The sequence below is a fragment of the Hipposideros armiger genome, unplaced genomic scaffold (genome assembly GCF_001890085.2).
Source record: "Hipposideros armiger isolate ML-2016 unplaced genomic scaffold, ASM189008v1 scaffold_40, whole genome shotgun sequence".
Classification (NCBI taxonomy): Eukaryota; Metazoa; Chordata; class Mammalia; order Chiroptera; family Hipposideridae; genus Hipposideros; species Hipposideros armiger.
This window is the reverse complement of record NW_017731390.1, coordinates 4,252,033-4,267,627: the sequence shown is the minus strand read 5'-3', so window position 1 is coordinate 4,267,627 and position 15,595 is coordinate 4,252,033. Positions and strand designations below refer to the sequence as shown.

The 15,595-nt window shown below is 40.5% G+C and overlaps 1 protein-coding gene across 1 annotated transcript in view; it reads left to right on the top strand.

The window, feature by feature from the left end:
- Positions 1-15,152, top strand: part of MED1 (mediator complex subunit 1) — a 32,245-nt gene extending 17,093 nt beyond the window's left edge. Inside the window, exons 7-17 of the mRNA XM_019638805.1 lie at positions 242-313; positions 843-917; positions 1,511-1,584; positions 1,951-2,040; positions 2,797-2,908; positions 3,423-3,547; positions 3,796-3,914; positions 4,707-4,908; positions 7,347-7,442; positions 7,560-7,665; positions 8,778-15,152. Of these exons, the coding sequence (XP_019494350.1) occupies positions 242-313; positions 843-917; positions 1,511-1,584; positions 1,951-2,040; positions 2,797-2,908; positions 3,423-3,547; positions 3,796-3,914; positions 4,707-4,908; positions 7,347-7,442; positions 7,560-7,665; positions 8,778-12,021 (4,315 nt within the window). The 3' untranslated portion in view covers positions 12,022-15,152. The remainder of the gene's footprint in view (positions 1-241; positions 314-842; positions 918-1,510; positions 1,585-1,950; positions 2,041-2,796; positions 2,909-3,422; positions 3,548-3,795; positions 3,915-4,706; positions 4,909-7,346; positions 7,443-7,559; positions 7,666-8,777) is intronic.
- The last annotated feature ends 443 nt before the right edge of the window (positions 15,153-15,595 follow it).

Sequence of the window (15,595 nt, the reverse complement as noted above, 5' to 3'; positions counted from 1 at the left end):
CCAGCTCCAGGTTGAGCTGTTGTTCAGCATCTTAGCTGTGGAGGGCAGTGTCACTGGCCCTCATATGTGGGATCCGAACCGGGGCCCTCAGGCATCCCAACCAGTTCTTAACCATCGTACCACTCGGCCGGCCCTTAAATTAAGTTTTATACAGCCATGATTTTTGGCACTTTGCTGTTAAGATTGAGTAGTAATTGTATGTTTTATTCTCTTTCTCCCCTCTTCTCTGAACTCCTTATAGGGAAAAAAATTTTGATGAATTTTCTAAGCACCTTAAGGGTCTCGTTAATCTTTATAACCTTCCGGGGGACAAGTAAGTATTTTTATTTTTTGCTTTTGATGATGGAAAAATCAGTATAAATCTATAAACCATTTTGTGCTTAGAAATTTGCCAAGTCTTCTGCCCTATCTCATTTGTGATTCTACTCATACTGACAATCTGTAGCTCAGCTTCCAGCTGTCTTTTAAAGGTATTTTAAATCAACAATATCTGCATTAATTGATTATAATGCCAAAAGAGACTATAATCTTTGAGATGTCTTCAACATATTGATTTCTTGGCTGAAAGAAATCAGTTGTTGTGGAACTGGCTTGTCATTTTTACTCTCACACTACCTGGGATTCTGTTAACTTGCTTAGCTCTTTTAAATAGAGATAAAAATTAGCTTTGATAAATCACTATGGATTTTTTTTAAAAAACATTTTAAAGGGTGTTGTTGTTTTTTAATGAATATTTTAGTTGCCTCCAATATAGACTTGCCCTCTAGGCTGTGTGTGCCTGTGTGTGTGTGTGTGTGTGTGTATTTTAACTATTTAACTCTTGTTCTCTTCATCTACTCTAGCAAACTGAAGACTAAAATGTACTTGGCTCTCCAATCCTTAGAACAGGATCTATCTAAAATGGCAGTTATGTATTGGTAAGACTGACTAAGGTGTCAATTCTAGGTACCTTGTTCTAAAAGTTTTTCATATAGGGGGTTACTAGGGTCCTATTTTTAAAAATCTATATTATAGATGTATATTGTTATACATCTATATTTTATCTATATTATACATGTTGTCCATCTCCTTTCACTTCCCAAATGATGACTGTATTCCGTTTTCTTTTTTTCCCCCCTTCTACAACCCTTTCTCCCTCCTTATCCTCTGGTAACCACTAAACTGTTGTCTGTGTCTATGAGTTTTTGTATGCATTCCATTTTCTGAATGTCAGTATCCATAAAGTGTTGGTTGGTATTCCATAGGTTTTATCTGAAGACTTGTCAAACCTGGCCATCTAATAAATAATAGTCTAGTTGTAATTTTTGTTAACCATATTATACATACTGGTGTATACTCGGAAATAATCTCTCCACTTTGAAGGTGAAATACAATTGTTATATGCCCAATTACAGGACAGAGTTATTAGGATGGTATTATAAGTCTTTTAAGAGCTTTAAGTCATTTTTACATTGTACACTAATACCTTCTGGGCTTAAATACAAGCAAATATATATCATGTGTCTTATAGGAAAGCAACCAATGCTGGTCCCTTGGATAAGATTCTTCATGGAAGTGTTGGCTATCTCACTCCAAGAAGTGGGGGTATGTGATCCTACTTTGCTTAGTTAGAAAAAAATGTTTAATTTTTAGTTGAGGGATCATTACCTAACATTTCACCTTGGGTTCATGAGCAGAGGGACAAAATGACCAGTCATTTGTGTATTTTTAGTGATTTCTAAGGTGTTTACACCTGTCCTCCCTAAATTTTATTTTTTTTAATTGTGAAGTAAATTGTTGCCATTGGAATCAATACTTAGGCTTCTGTCATATTTCATAAGCTGCTTTAGAGCAAGAGTCTTCATATCTGTGAAACTCTTTTCTCGCATATAGGTTTATAGAAATGGGAATGTTTTTCTTTATTTGTAATTTACCTGATAAAGATGTAGTGATAAATTTTATTTTTCATAGGTCATTTAATGAATTTGAAGTACTATGCCTCTCCTTCTGACTTGCTGGACGATAAGACTACATCTCCTATCATTTTGCATGAGAATAATGGTAAGACTAACTGTAAAGCAACTGAAGGTTTTGTTCAGTGTTTAAAAATATTTTTAAAAATTTGAATGCCTGGGCCTGCCTATACTTTCTTGTTTGCTACTCCCTAATAAGTTTGCCATCTCTACCAAAGTTTGCACCTGATAGTTTATCAGATGCAAACACACACACACACACACGTATATGTACACACACATAAATAAAAGCTTAATAGGTGCTTTTGAATAAGTAAATGAGTGAATGAAAAGATATAAACCATCTGACTTAAAATAATCCCTTTTAGTCATTACTTTATAGGCGAAAAAATTAGCCAATTTACAAAAGAATTACAATAGTGGATGTTATTTTCTATTTGTACTTGAATACCCTAAAACAAAATGAGAAGTGGCCTAATACCTCATTTGGTCCCCTTGTAACTTCAGTCTTTGATTATCCTATAATCATAATTCTATTTAAATGCATTCTGAAGTTGGACAAGATAAGTACATACGAATGATAAGCCTTTAAATTTTTTTTCCCTTGGACTTCATTGTTTCCTGTATTAATTTATCTACTGATAGAAATATAGGTTGGTTAGAAAGGAAACTTTTAGCATTTCTAAGTTACATATGTATTACAGTATCTGACAAACAAAATAGGGCTGACAAATTATGTAGAAGTTAGCCTGTTTTTAAAAAACAAAAAAAAATTTTTTTTAAAGTTAAGATACTTACAATTTGTGTTACTTTGGAGAATACCCTTTTTCTTTCCTATTCTTAGTTCCTCGATCTTTGGGCATGAATGCATCAGTGACAATCGAAGGAACATCTGCTATGTATAAACTCCCAATTGCACCATTAATTATGGGGTCACATCCGGTTGACAACAAATGGTAAGTTAAATATAATTCTAGGGTAACAAAGTCCACTTTTTCAACTTCAAGCCCAGTATGAAACAAGTATTACTTTCATTTGGCTCTTCCTCACTTGACTTTCTAGAGATTGGCTTTTTGTTTTATCCATTTAATTTCTTTTTTCAATGTCTATTTTAATGTTCCTCTCTGAAGTCTGCTCATAGAACACATTCTGTATTCTGAGAGAAAAAGAAGAGAACTGTGATAATTCCTCTGGTTTAGTGATTGCTCCATTTTTTCTTATGGGACTTATGTTGATTTGGAGTTATGTTGGAGTAATAACTAGAAAATATGCCTCAGGATAGATGTTTGATTAAATACTTTAGGGTTAACAAAAAGGATGTTTCAGAATTGGTGAAAGGAGTTCAAAGAGTGAGTTTTGATAGGCTTTGTCAGTGTGTGTTTATACAATACAGACATGTCTAAGAACGGGTGTTTAGATTTTTCATTTACCTATCAGGTCAAAATCTAACCCTCCCCCTTTTGTTTGAAGGACCCCCTCCTTCTCCTCAATCACCAGTGCCAATAGTGTTGATCTTCCTGCCTGTTTCTTCTTGAAATTTCCCCAGCCAATCCCAGTATCTAGAGCATTTGTTCAGAAACTTCAGAACTGCACAGGTGAGTTTTAAGCATTAGGAGTTAGTACTTGTTATAAATGTGAAAAGCAAACTTCAAATTCAGATTATCTTAGATCTCCTTCGGTCTTGCAGGCCTCAAAGAGATATTGATGGGTATAGGTGTCATACTGCTTTGTACTAAATACTTCTTCAATAAATGGACAAGTGAAGTAGAAGTCATGAAGGGAAAACTGAGCTGTCAACAGTATGATCTTACTGTGATCATTATATTGATCCTTGTTTTTCCAGGAATTCCATTGTTTGAAACTCAACCAACTTATGTACCCCTGTATGAACTGATCACTCAGTTTGAGCTGTCAAAGGACCCTGACCCCATACCTTTGAATCACAACATGCGATTTTATGCTGTAAGTATAATAGTCCATAGACTGTTACAGGTTATGTTTGGACCCAAGATCAGAATCTTCCTTTATAGGATTACTAAGGTCAGATAACGTTCTTTTGAACTGCTGGATCATATCCTAATTTACTCACGCCGGAAATTACAGAAATCTCTGAAACATACCAAAGAAAGAGAGCATGAGTTTCTGAATCAGGAAACAACATACATTTCATTGTTGAAATTTCAGATAAAAGTCTCTTGATGGTATTCTGAACTTTTATAAGCTTATTAAGTAGGTATTAAGCATTTTTATTGTTTAATTTTTGCAAGTGCCATGTGCTTATAACCTGGAAAGTTCCTTCAAGTACATAGAGAAGAAAGTGCTGGAATGAATAAATTAAGGAAGGTTCCAAAATCTGATCTTCACTTAAATTTATTTGAATGTTTGATAATAGTCTAAAGTAGTAGTTCCCAAATTGTGGCTGCATTATAACTATATAGGATGTTTTATTAAAAATACAGATTTTGCAGTTATTGTTCAGGAACCTCTTATACAGGTTTCTGGGGGTAATTTTTATGTTAACTATGTTAGGAAACCACTAGCAGAACATTTGCCAAAAAAAAGATGGTCTTTTCAGCCAAGTGAATAATTGGCATTTATAACATTAGGGGACTGAAGAATTCACAGTGGAGTTTTATTATTCACCAAGAAATTGCTGCTGGGTTTTCAGGAGTAGGTTTTTTTTTCAGGATAGTTTGTGGTTGGAGTACAATGGGTGGGTAAATAGCATTTGTTTCCTTTTTTCTTTTTGTCCAGGCTCTTCCAGGTCAGCAGCACTGCTATTTCCTCAACAAGGATGCTCCTCTTCCAGATGGCAGAAGTCTACAGGGAACCCTTGTTAGCAAAATCACCTTTCAGCACCCTGGCCGGGTTCCTCTTATCCTAAATCTGATCAGACACCAAGTGGCCTATAACACCCTAATTGGAAGCTGTGTCAAAAGAACTATTCTGAAAGAAGGTACCTGCCTTTCTTTTTGATATACTTACTGGTAAATGGAAACTGATTACTCTAGTGGTTCTCTAATTTGGTGGCCCTTCAATATCACCTATGGAGCTTTTAACAGTACAGATATTTGGGGCCGGCCAAGTGGCTCAGTTGGTTGAGTTGGCTTAAGAATGCGGGCTATGAGCAACGGGGCCGCTGGTTCGATTCCCACATGGGCCAGTGACGCTGTGCCCGAGCTGAGCTATCGCTGAGCTGCCAACAGGTTGGCTTAGCTGGTGTAAAACAAGATTGCCTGTTTGTTTCATGGTGGGCTATGCCCACCCGCAACTAAGACTGAACTTGGCACCTTGAGCTGAGCTGCTGCCCGGATGGCTCAGTGGATAGGGCATGCGCTCTTTTTTTTTTTTTTAAAGAGTTTCTGTATCTTTTAAAATTGTAGTTTGTGGGGTTTTTTTTAAAGATTTTTATTGGGGAATTGGGGGGATGGGAACAGTGCTGGGGAATTGGGGAAAGGGGAACAGACAAGTTGCTGCTGCTCCGCTCCTCAATCCAGTTGTGGAGGACACTGCTCCACTGGCCCAAGCTGGCACCATCACTGCGCTCCTCCCGGGTGTGGCAGATCAGTCGCCGGCTTCTGGATGGCCGCCCACTGCGGCTGCCGGCCGCTAGCCACTGTAGCCCATGGCAACGCACTGCCACAGGGGCTGCAGCCCACGCCGTCACCAGCGACCCACGGCAGCCCAGCTCCAGGTTGAGCCGCTGTTCAGCATCTCAGCTGTGGAGGGCAGCGTCACTGGCCCTCACGTGTGGGATCCGAACTGGGGCCTTCCGGCATCCCAAGCCAGTTCTTAACCATCGTGCCACTTGGCTGGCCCTAGGGCATGCGCTCTTAAGGAGGCTGCTGGTTCAACTCCCAGATGGGATGGTGGCTACACCCACCCGCAACTCAGATTGAACACAGCACCTTGAGCTTAGAGACCACGAGCTGCCGACGGGAAGCCAGATGGCGACTGGCACCCTCCACAACAAAGATTGAAGAACAACAACTTGGCTGGCCCCTTCCCCAATTCCCCAACACTGTTCCCCTCCCCCAATTCCCCAATAAAATCTTTTAAAAAAAAAACCAAATAAACAAAAAATACAGATATTTGATTTCCACAATCAAATGAACTGAATTAGCACTTCAGTGGGAGGAGTTGGGAATCTAGTTTAAGCTCCACAAATAATTTAATGGAACCAATCTAAAAATTGGCATTTGGAAACCACTATTGTTCTGTTTTTGCAATGGACTTACGTTTTTTCTGTATACAGCGATATAATTGGTACCTAAGGGCCTGAACCTTGCAGCAGAACGTAAAGTAGAACTTGGGATGCTGTAGGAAGAGAGGATTCCTTGATATCTAAATTTTAGGTGGTTAGGACAGTGCTTCTCAGCTTTTAGTCCTGATTATATTTCCTCTTTCCATTTTTTGGAGAACTTAATCATACAGTTTAAAAAGAGTTCAGACTTGTGCCCTTTTTTCTCCCAACATTCTGGAATGCTAGTATTTTTCAAACAGTTTGCTGTTAGAAGCTTTGATGTGAATTTTCGCTGCTCTAGTTAACCATAATTAACTTTTTACCTTAGTTGTAAAGCACTTCATTGATAGAGATGTATCAGTGCAAATGGTTAGTATGAAGAAACAGGGAAGGTAAATCAGGAGATATCTTTCATGGGGCTAAGAATTGCTCCGGAATGAGAAATTTTAAGCGAGTTAGAGTAATGACACAGCATATGCAAGTGTATTTATGGCCCTTCTATTTCATGTATTTGAATCCTAGGAGAATTCTCCAAATAGCTACAGGGCATCTAAAAATGAGTTTTTGTAAGGCGGTCCTACAGAGATGCTTTTTGCCAAGAAAATTTGTAATCCCTCTCTCTGGGCTGACAGCATATTTGGGTTAGGAACCTCTGATGACAGTTAGATATGTGTGTATTTGGCATAAGTACATCATTTTGCATTGTAGCCCCTATATCCCTGCTTACCCGATTATGGGCTGCACAGCTAACAGCTGCAAACACTGATAGAAAGCAGGGTTTATGGCAATGGTCTGGATGTCTGCTTATCACACAGAATGAGCAACTCCTCTTGTCCACATTTATATTCAGAATTCACTTTCAAGGCAGGGTGTTTATACCTGTCAAGGTCTTTCACAATTTAGGGATTACATGCCTTCATTTTAGAAAACTGAAGTTTAATTACTTCTTTGTTTTGGAGTATTTATAACAAACTGGCAAATTCCTTCTATTACCTGTGGATGACATAGATTTTGTACATAAAAAAAAATGTATGGGATTTAGTTTCCGAGGGAGAGAAAGAATTTCATTCTTTATACTTAGGGATTATTATTTACTTGTCTCAAGTCTTATATTTGGTTGATTATTTTGTGATGTTTTCTTGGCCTTTCAGATTCTCCTGGGCTCCTCCAATTTGAAGTGTGTCCCCTCTCAGAGTCCCGTTTCAGCGTATCTTTTCAGCACCCTGTGAATGACTCCCTGGTGTGTGGTGAGTTGTATGGGTGACTAGCACCTCTCTCAGGACAGCAGTTTGGTCCCTTTATCTCTTTTGAAAAGTCAGAAGCTGAATCTATCTCAAATACCTCCTACATATTTTGTCTTTCAGTGGTAATGGATGTGCAGGACTCAACACATGTGAGCTGTAAACTCTACAAGGGGATGTCAGATGCACTCATCTGCACAGATGACTTCATTGCCAAAGTTGTTCAAAGGTAGAACTGTCCTTTTTCCATCAGAGTCCCAGTAAGACGTGTATAAGGAATGTTGTTTTCAGAATTAGAGTGAATTGGAAATTTAGGAGGAAAGAATTTAGTTACTGCTTTAAATTCACCCTTTTCTTTTGTATGAGCTTTGGTTTTTTAAAATATCAATATGCAAGTAATAGGAAGTAAGGTAGGTAACTTCAGGCCCGGCATTAGGGTTCTTTTAGGAGAGAGAGAGCTGAAATAAGATGTACCTAGATCTTTTTTCATTTATCTTCTCTGTCACTTTTTAACATATTCAACATGTCAGTGGCAGTATGAGGGAAGGTATGTAAGGCAGTCAGCTTCCCAGGAACATTAATATGTAATTTTGAGATTTTTCTTGAGCAGGAACTAGTGGCCTGTAAATAAATTTTTCTTGGAACACAGCCATGTCTGTTCATTTACATATTGTCTATGGTGGCTTTTGAGCTAAGATGGCAGAGTAGTTGGATAGAAACCACATGATCTTCAAACATCTAAACTATTACTAACTGGCCCTTTGAGATTGCTGAAATGTTCTAGAGCAAAATGTTTTCAAACACATGTTTATGAATTTATCTGTAAGATAAAAAGTGTTTTGCTTTAAACAAGATTTCATACCAGCAGTAGCTCTTTTCAGAGTATAGTTTTGGGGTGATCTAAGCCATTAAGGTTTAGAACTTGATGAGTCAAGAGATTTTTGTAGTAGTTCATTAAGATAAATCATGTATCCCATTAATCACATGGGAAGCTCCAAAAGGAGTGCATTGTCTTACCGAGTTTTCTTCTAGTTCGTTATAATTATCTAATTATTTGGATTCTTGTTTGTAGTTAGTTTTTGGTGGTGCTTCAAAAGAGGTTGATGATTGCCTACCGGTCTAGATTCCTTTTAGAATGAATTTACCCAAAGCCCTGGCATTTCATAGAACTGCTCCTGCCTGCCTTTGGGGTTATTTGCCTTACCTGAAAATTGCTTAATACAAACCTCTGATGGAATATCTAAATCTCAGGCAAAATTAAAGCCTGTTTTCCCTAATGAAAATTGGTTTTATTCAGCAGCTAGTGCAATGTTAATTTTTTCCCTCCATCTTATCTTACAGGTGTATGTCCATCCCTGTGACGATGAGGGCTATTCGGAGGAAAGCTGAAACCATTCAGGCCGACACCCCAGCACTGTCCCTCATTGCAGAGACAGTTGAAGACATGGTGAAAAAGAACCTGCCCCCGGCTAGCAGCCCAGGGTATGGCATGACCACAGGCAACAACCCAATGAGTGGTACCACTACACCAACCAACACCTTTCCGGGGGGTCCCATTACCACCTTGTTTAATATGAGCATGAGCATCAAAGATCGGCATGAGTCGGTGGGCCATGGGGAGGACTTCAGCAAGGTGTCTCAGAACCCAATTCTTACCAGTTTGTTGCAAATCACAGGGAACGGGGGGTCTACCATTGGCTCGAGTCCGACCCCTCCTCATCACACGCCGCCACCTGTCTCTTCGATGGCCGGCAACACCAAGAACCACCCGATGCTCATGAACCTTCTTAAAGATAATCCTGCCCAGGATTTCTCAGCCCTTTATGGATGCAGCCCTTTAGAAAGGCAGAACTCCTCTTCCGGCTCACCCCGGATGGAAATGTGCTCGGGAAGCAACAAGACAAAGAAGAAGAAGTCATCTAGATTACTACCTGACAAACCCAAGCACCAGACTGAAGATGACTTTCAGAGGGAGCTATTTTCAATGGATGTTGACTCACAGAACCCTATCTTTGATGTCAACATGACAGCTGACACACTGGATACGCCACACATTACTCCAGCTCCAAGCCAGTGTAGCACTCCCCCAACAACTTACCCACAACCAGTACCTCACCCCCAACCCAGTATTCAAAGGATGGTCCGACTATCCAGTTCAGACAGCATTGGCCCAGATGTAACTGATATCCTTTCAGACATTGCAGAAGAAGCCTCTAAGCTTCCCAGCACTAATGACGATTGCCCACCCATTGGCACCCCTGTTCGAGATTCTTCAAGCTCTGGGCATTCTCAGAGTGCCCTCTTTGACCCTGATGTCTTTCAAACCAATAATAATGAAAATCCATACACTGATCCAGCTGACCTTATTGCAGATGCTGCTGGAAGCCCCAGTAGTGACTCTCCTACCAATCATTTTTTTCCTGATGGAGTAGATTTCAATCCTGATTTGTTGAATAGCCAGAGCCAAAGTGGTTTTGGAGAAGAATATTTTGATGAAAGCAGCCAAAGTGGAGATAATGATGATTTCAAAGGATTTGCACCTCAGGCACTAAATACTTTGGGGGTGCCAATGCTTGGAGGTGATAATGGGGAGGCTAAGTTTAAAGGCAATAGCCAAGCTGACACAGTTGATTTCAGTATTATAGCAGTGGCTGGTAAGGCTTTGGGTTCTGCAGATCTCATGGAGCATCACAGTGGTAGCCAGAGTCCTTTATTGACCACTGGGGACTTAGGGAAAGACAAGACTCAAAAGAGAGTAAAGGAAGGCAATGGCACCAGTAATAGTAGTCTGTCAGGGCCAGGGTTAGATAGCAAACCAGGGAAGCGCAGTCGGACCGCGTCTAATGATGGCAAGAGCAAAGATAAGCCTCCAAAACGGAAGAAGGCAGACACTGAGGGAAAGTCTCCATCTCACAGTTCTTCTAACCGACCTTTCACCCCACCCACCAGTACAGGTGGATCCAAATCTCCAGGCAGTTCAGGAAGATCTCAGACTCCCCCAGGTGTTGCCACACCACCCATTCCCAAAATCACTATTCAGATTCCTAAGGGAACTGTGATGGTGGGCAAGCCCTCTTCTCACAGTCAGTACACCAGCAGTGGTTCTGTGTCTTCCTCAGGCAGTAAAAGCCACCATAGCCATTCTTCCTCTTCTTCCTTGTCTTCTGCTTCCAACTCAGGCAAGATGAAAAGCAGTAAATCAGAAGGTTCATCAAGTTCCAAGTTAAGTAGCAGTATATATTCTAACCAAGGGTCTTCTGGATCTAGCCAGTCCAAAAATTCATCTCAGTCTGGGGGGAAGCCAGGCTCCTCTCCCATTACCAAGCATGGACTGAGCAGTGGCTCCAGCAGCACCAAGATGAAACCTCAAGGGAAGCCATCATCACTTATGAATCCTTCTTTAAGTAAACCAAACATATCCCCTTCTCATTCAAGGCCACCTGGAGGCTCTGATAAGCTTGCCTCTCCCATGAAGCCTGTTCCTGGGACTCCCCCATCCTCTAAAGCCAAGTCCCCTATCAGTTCAGGTTCTGGTGGTTCTCATATGTCTGGAACTAGTTCAAGCACTGGCATGAAGTCATCTTCAGGGTTAGGATCCTCAGGCTCATTGTCTCAGAAAACTCCCCCATCATCTAATTCTTGCACAGCATCTTCCTCATCCTTTTCCTCAAGTGGCTCTTCCATGTCATCCTCTCAGAACCAGCATGGGAGTTCCAAAGGGAAATCTCCCAGCAGAAATAAGAAGCCGTCCTTAACAGCTGTCATAGATAAACTGAAGCATGGGGTTGTCACCAGTGGCCCTGGAGGTGAAGACCCAATGGACGGCCAGATGGGGGTGAGCACAAATTCTTCTAGCCATCCTATGTCCTCCAAACATAACATGTCAGGAGGAGAGTTCCAGGGCAAGCGTGAGAAAAGTGATAAAGACAAATCAAAGGTTTCCACCTCGGGGGGCTCAGCGGATTCGTCTAAGAAGACTTCAGAGTCAAAAAATGTGGGGAGCACGGGTGTGGCAAAAATTATCATCAGCAAGCACGATGGGGGATCACCCAGCATTAAAGCCAAAGTGACTTTGCAGAAACCTGGGGAAGGTAGTGGAGAAGGGCTTAGGCCTCAGATGGCCTCTTCCAAAAACTATGGCTCTCCACTCATCAGTGGTTCCACTCCAAAGCATGAGCGTGGCTCTCCCAGCCATAGTAAGTCACCAGCATATACCCCCCAGAATCTGGACAGTGAAAGTGAGTCAGGCTCCTCCATAGCAGAGAAATCTTATCAGAACAGTCCCAGCTCAGATGATGGTATCCGACCACTTCCAGAATACAGCACAGAGAAGCATAAGAAGCACAAAAAGGAAAAGAAGAAAGTAAAAGACAAAGATCGGGACCGGGACAAAGACCGAGACAAGAAAAAATCTCATAGCATCAAGCCAGAGAGTTGGTCTAAATCACCGATCTCTTCAGACCAGTCCTTGTCTATGACAAGTAACACAATCTTATCTACAGACAGGCCCTCAAGGCTCAGCCCTGACTTTATGATTGGGGAGGAAGATGATGATCTTATGGATGTAGCCCTGATTGGCAATTAGTAACCTTACTTTTTAAGACAAAAAAACATGGCCAGAGAAAAACTAATAAGTTTATAGGCAGACTACCATAGGGGTAAGACGAACAGGTCTGATTTTTGTGTTTAAGAATGTTAAATGGCATGTCTTTGACACTGAGCTGGGTGAATTTAGAAAGGCATAGCCAGACCCTTACTAAAGAAACCACAGGGTTTGATTCTAGTTACCAAGAATTGCTTGTTCCTTTGCTAGGAAAAAAGTTAAAATACTTGCTTATGAAAGGGAGGGGGTGGGAGGGGCATAGGGAGAGGGAAGGGTGGGAAACAGTTTTGTGGGAAATATTCATATATTTTTTTTTCCTCCCTTTTTCCATTTTTAGGCCATGTTTTGAATTCATTTTAGTGCATGTATTTGAAGGGCTGGGCAGAAAGTGAAAAAGCAATACATTCCTTGATGCATTTGCATGAAGGTTGTTCACCTTTGGGTAGTTGTCCATTTGAGGCAGGGGCAAATGAAGGACTTCGGTCATTTTGGACACTTAAGTAATATTTGGTGTCTGTTTCTTAGGAGTGTTTTGGGGGAGGGAAGATAATTTTAGCTATTTATTTGTAATATTTTAACCCTTTATCTGGTTTTATACAGTATTTCTTTCTAATTCTATGAGGTTCAGGGTTCAAAATGATGGGAGGTAGAAGAGCAAGGCTTATTTGGTTGTAGGGTGCTTGCAGCTTGAGCTGGTACTGTAGCATCAAGCCCAAGCAGATTAGTCAGAGCCCACCTTTAGAGTTAAGGTGGAAAACCAAAATGGTATTTCTGTTTTAGGAGGTTTTTCATAGGGTTCAGACATCATAGGAATATTAGGAGTTAACCTCCTTGTGGAGGTATTGATTTGTAGTCTCTTCTTCCTCAAAAAACCCAAAAAAAAAACCGGGGCTGGCTTTTTGGGATGTAAACTTGTTTTCAGATGCAGTAAGGTTTAATGTGGGACAGTCTCCCTGACCCAGTGGCATGAAAACCATTACAGAATTCATAGTTCTCCTATTTCCACAATGTGCCAAAAGTCCACACCCCAGCATTTTGTTTATAGGATAACTGATGCCATTCCTGACAGCTGGGCTCCTTTCTCTTAACAAGGAGGAGTCCAGACTTTAATCACTCATGCTCCCTTAGATAAAACAGTAAAACATTTGCAGCCATAGTTCACTTAAAACAATTTCAAGCTCACTTGAAGTAATGGGGGCCTGGAATGCTAGGTGGGCATGAAGATAAACCCTTGCTACTATGTAGCAACACAATTGGACCTTTTTGGAAGAATAGGTCTGAGTCTGGATTCTGGGGGACATCAATAAGAAGCCCTTCTCATAAATATAAAAATCCAGGAGACCATTTGAGTGCAACACAAGTTCTCAGTATTTGGAGGGTCCTCTCAGAATTCTGCGGCCTTACTTTGATTTTGACACCTGCACTGTGCCATTCCTGATTATTCCATTCAGGATCTGTATCAGTAGGACGGGGCACGGTCCCGAGCATTTGTCTGGATCAAAACAAAAAGAAAAGCCAGGTGATTCATTTGTGTATGAGTGTAATACATGGAATGACTTCATCAGATACTGAAGAAGAAGATTTCTATATTCAGCTCTTTCTGCAGGTTGAAGTTAGCATAGAGTTGGAAAATCAGCTTTGGCTTTCTTTCCTGACTGTCTCTGATTTCCTCCAGTGTTCTCCCTTTTCTGGTCATCAGCTCTCAACAACTCTGCCACTTTTGTGTCCCAAGGTAATAAGAAGTAGGAAACGAAACATTGCAAAGTGGAGCAAGAAAAGTTATCGGTTACCGTATCAGAGTCAAATGTCTTGGGTGACACTAAGGAGGACATGGGCAAGGTGACACCAGAGTGTGCTTTATCTTGTGATGCTGATACAGTAGCAGCCTCTCAGACATACAACCAGGTTGGATTTCTCACAAGTTTCTCACCTAGTTTTCAATCCTATCCCATTGGTTTCTGCAGAAATAAACAAAGTTATGTGGTTTTAAAGTTTGTTCTGGGTGGGGTAAATCTTATGGGGAATGTACTGCATAGTATCAGGGGCTCAGCTCCCCCAAGCAGAGCCAACAAATACCAAAATGAGTAAACTGGGAAGCTTTTTCTCTCTTTCTGTCTTCATCCCAGATCAAAGGATCCCGAGTTAGGATCTGGATGAAGGATAAGCCCCTGAATTGTCGATGGGCACACCCCACACACTGACCCAGCATCTGAACTTGCTTAACAGGGAGCCGGGGCTAAACTGCTTCACCCTGCCTGAGAACCAGGGAGCACTGCATTTCTCCACAGGGTGGAGGAGAAGAGGCAGAATAAACCAAGCCTGGGACACCTCCCTCCTGTCTAGGTGTACTCATTCTCCTGTTTCAAAAGACGGCAAGGACATGAAGTCAACTTCTACCTGTCTTCTGCTGCTAGTGTCTTATGTAGTCTTTGTTTGACCTGATTCTTCTGTCTTTTGGCTTCATGTTAGGGCGTTCTTGGTCAAAACCTGCTCTGATGTACATGAAGATTTCAGGTTCAAAATCAATGTATTTTAAAACATGTTTTAGAGGGGGGTATAATGAAGTGGGATATAATTGCCAAAACCAGGCTTGAGGTTGATGACTCTTGGAAAGATTTTCCTTAAGGCCTAGGAGTAAAAATTTAGTGCAGCAATATCATGAATTGTCAGAGAAAAAAACCCAACTTTTCCTGAAGCCAGTGAGTCATACAATATCCAGTCAAGTCACTTAAAGCAGATGCCAGTATAGGAAACTGATTATTTACAATCCCTGGGCAATCTCATTTCTTTTCAATCTTCCTAACCCCTTATTTCTACGCTTGATTTTTTTGAGGGGTAGGAAGTACTTATCTCATATGCTAGGTTGGGAAACATGCTCGGCTGTAAAAGCTGGGTTTTAAATTTTGAGTTTTAAAAATGTACATCAGGAGCAGCTGGGGAGGGTCTTTTCTAAAATCTTTCAAATTTGATTTTCTGTGCATATGGCCGTTCTGTAAATATTTTGGGGTTTTTCATTTTTTTGAAAGTAGACAAATCTGTGGGATTTTTTCCCCAAAACATTACAAAAGAACCTGTTTATTTACATGCAAATAAATTTCTTTGATAAAAAGTAATATGCCTGTGTGTAATAAATTTTTAGTCTTTGAATAATTTTCATTCAGCTTTTAAAAAGTCTGGTCAATCAAAAAAATTAAAGTCTTCCTTGAGTAAGTATTATTCGAAATAGATTAACTGGAGAAGACAGTTGAAATAGGAAAACAGACCTGTGAACATTTTCATTCGGTTTATCTGCTTGAGCTGGTTTTACTTTTGTAGGCCTCAGTCACCAAATTTATAAGTTCTTGCTGGGAGAAAACTGCTCTTAGATGAGACGTAACTAAAAGGCTGTTTTTATGTGGCTGAAGTGAAGCCATGTGAAACATTAAATGTATTTGGGAGAGGAAGAGACTATAACCGCTAGAACTGGGTTTGTGGGCCTGAGAATGAGTTTCTGAAGCTTAGGTTCCTTGCTTAGGAAGCCCTTTCTAGGACAACGAAAGAAAAAGTTAAAAAAAAA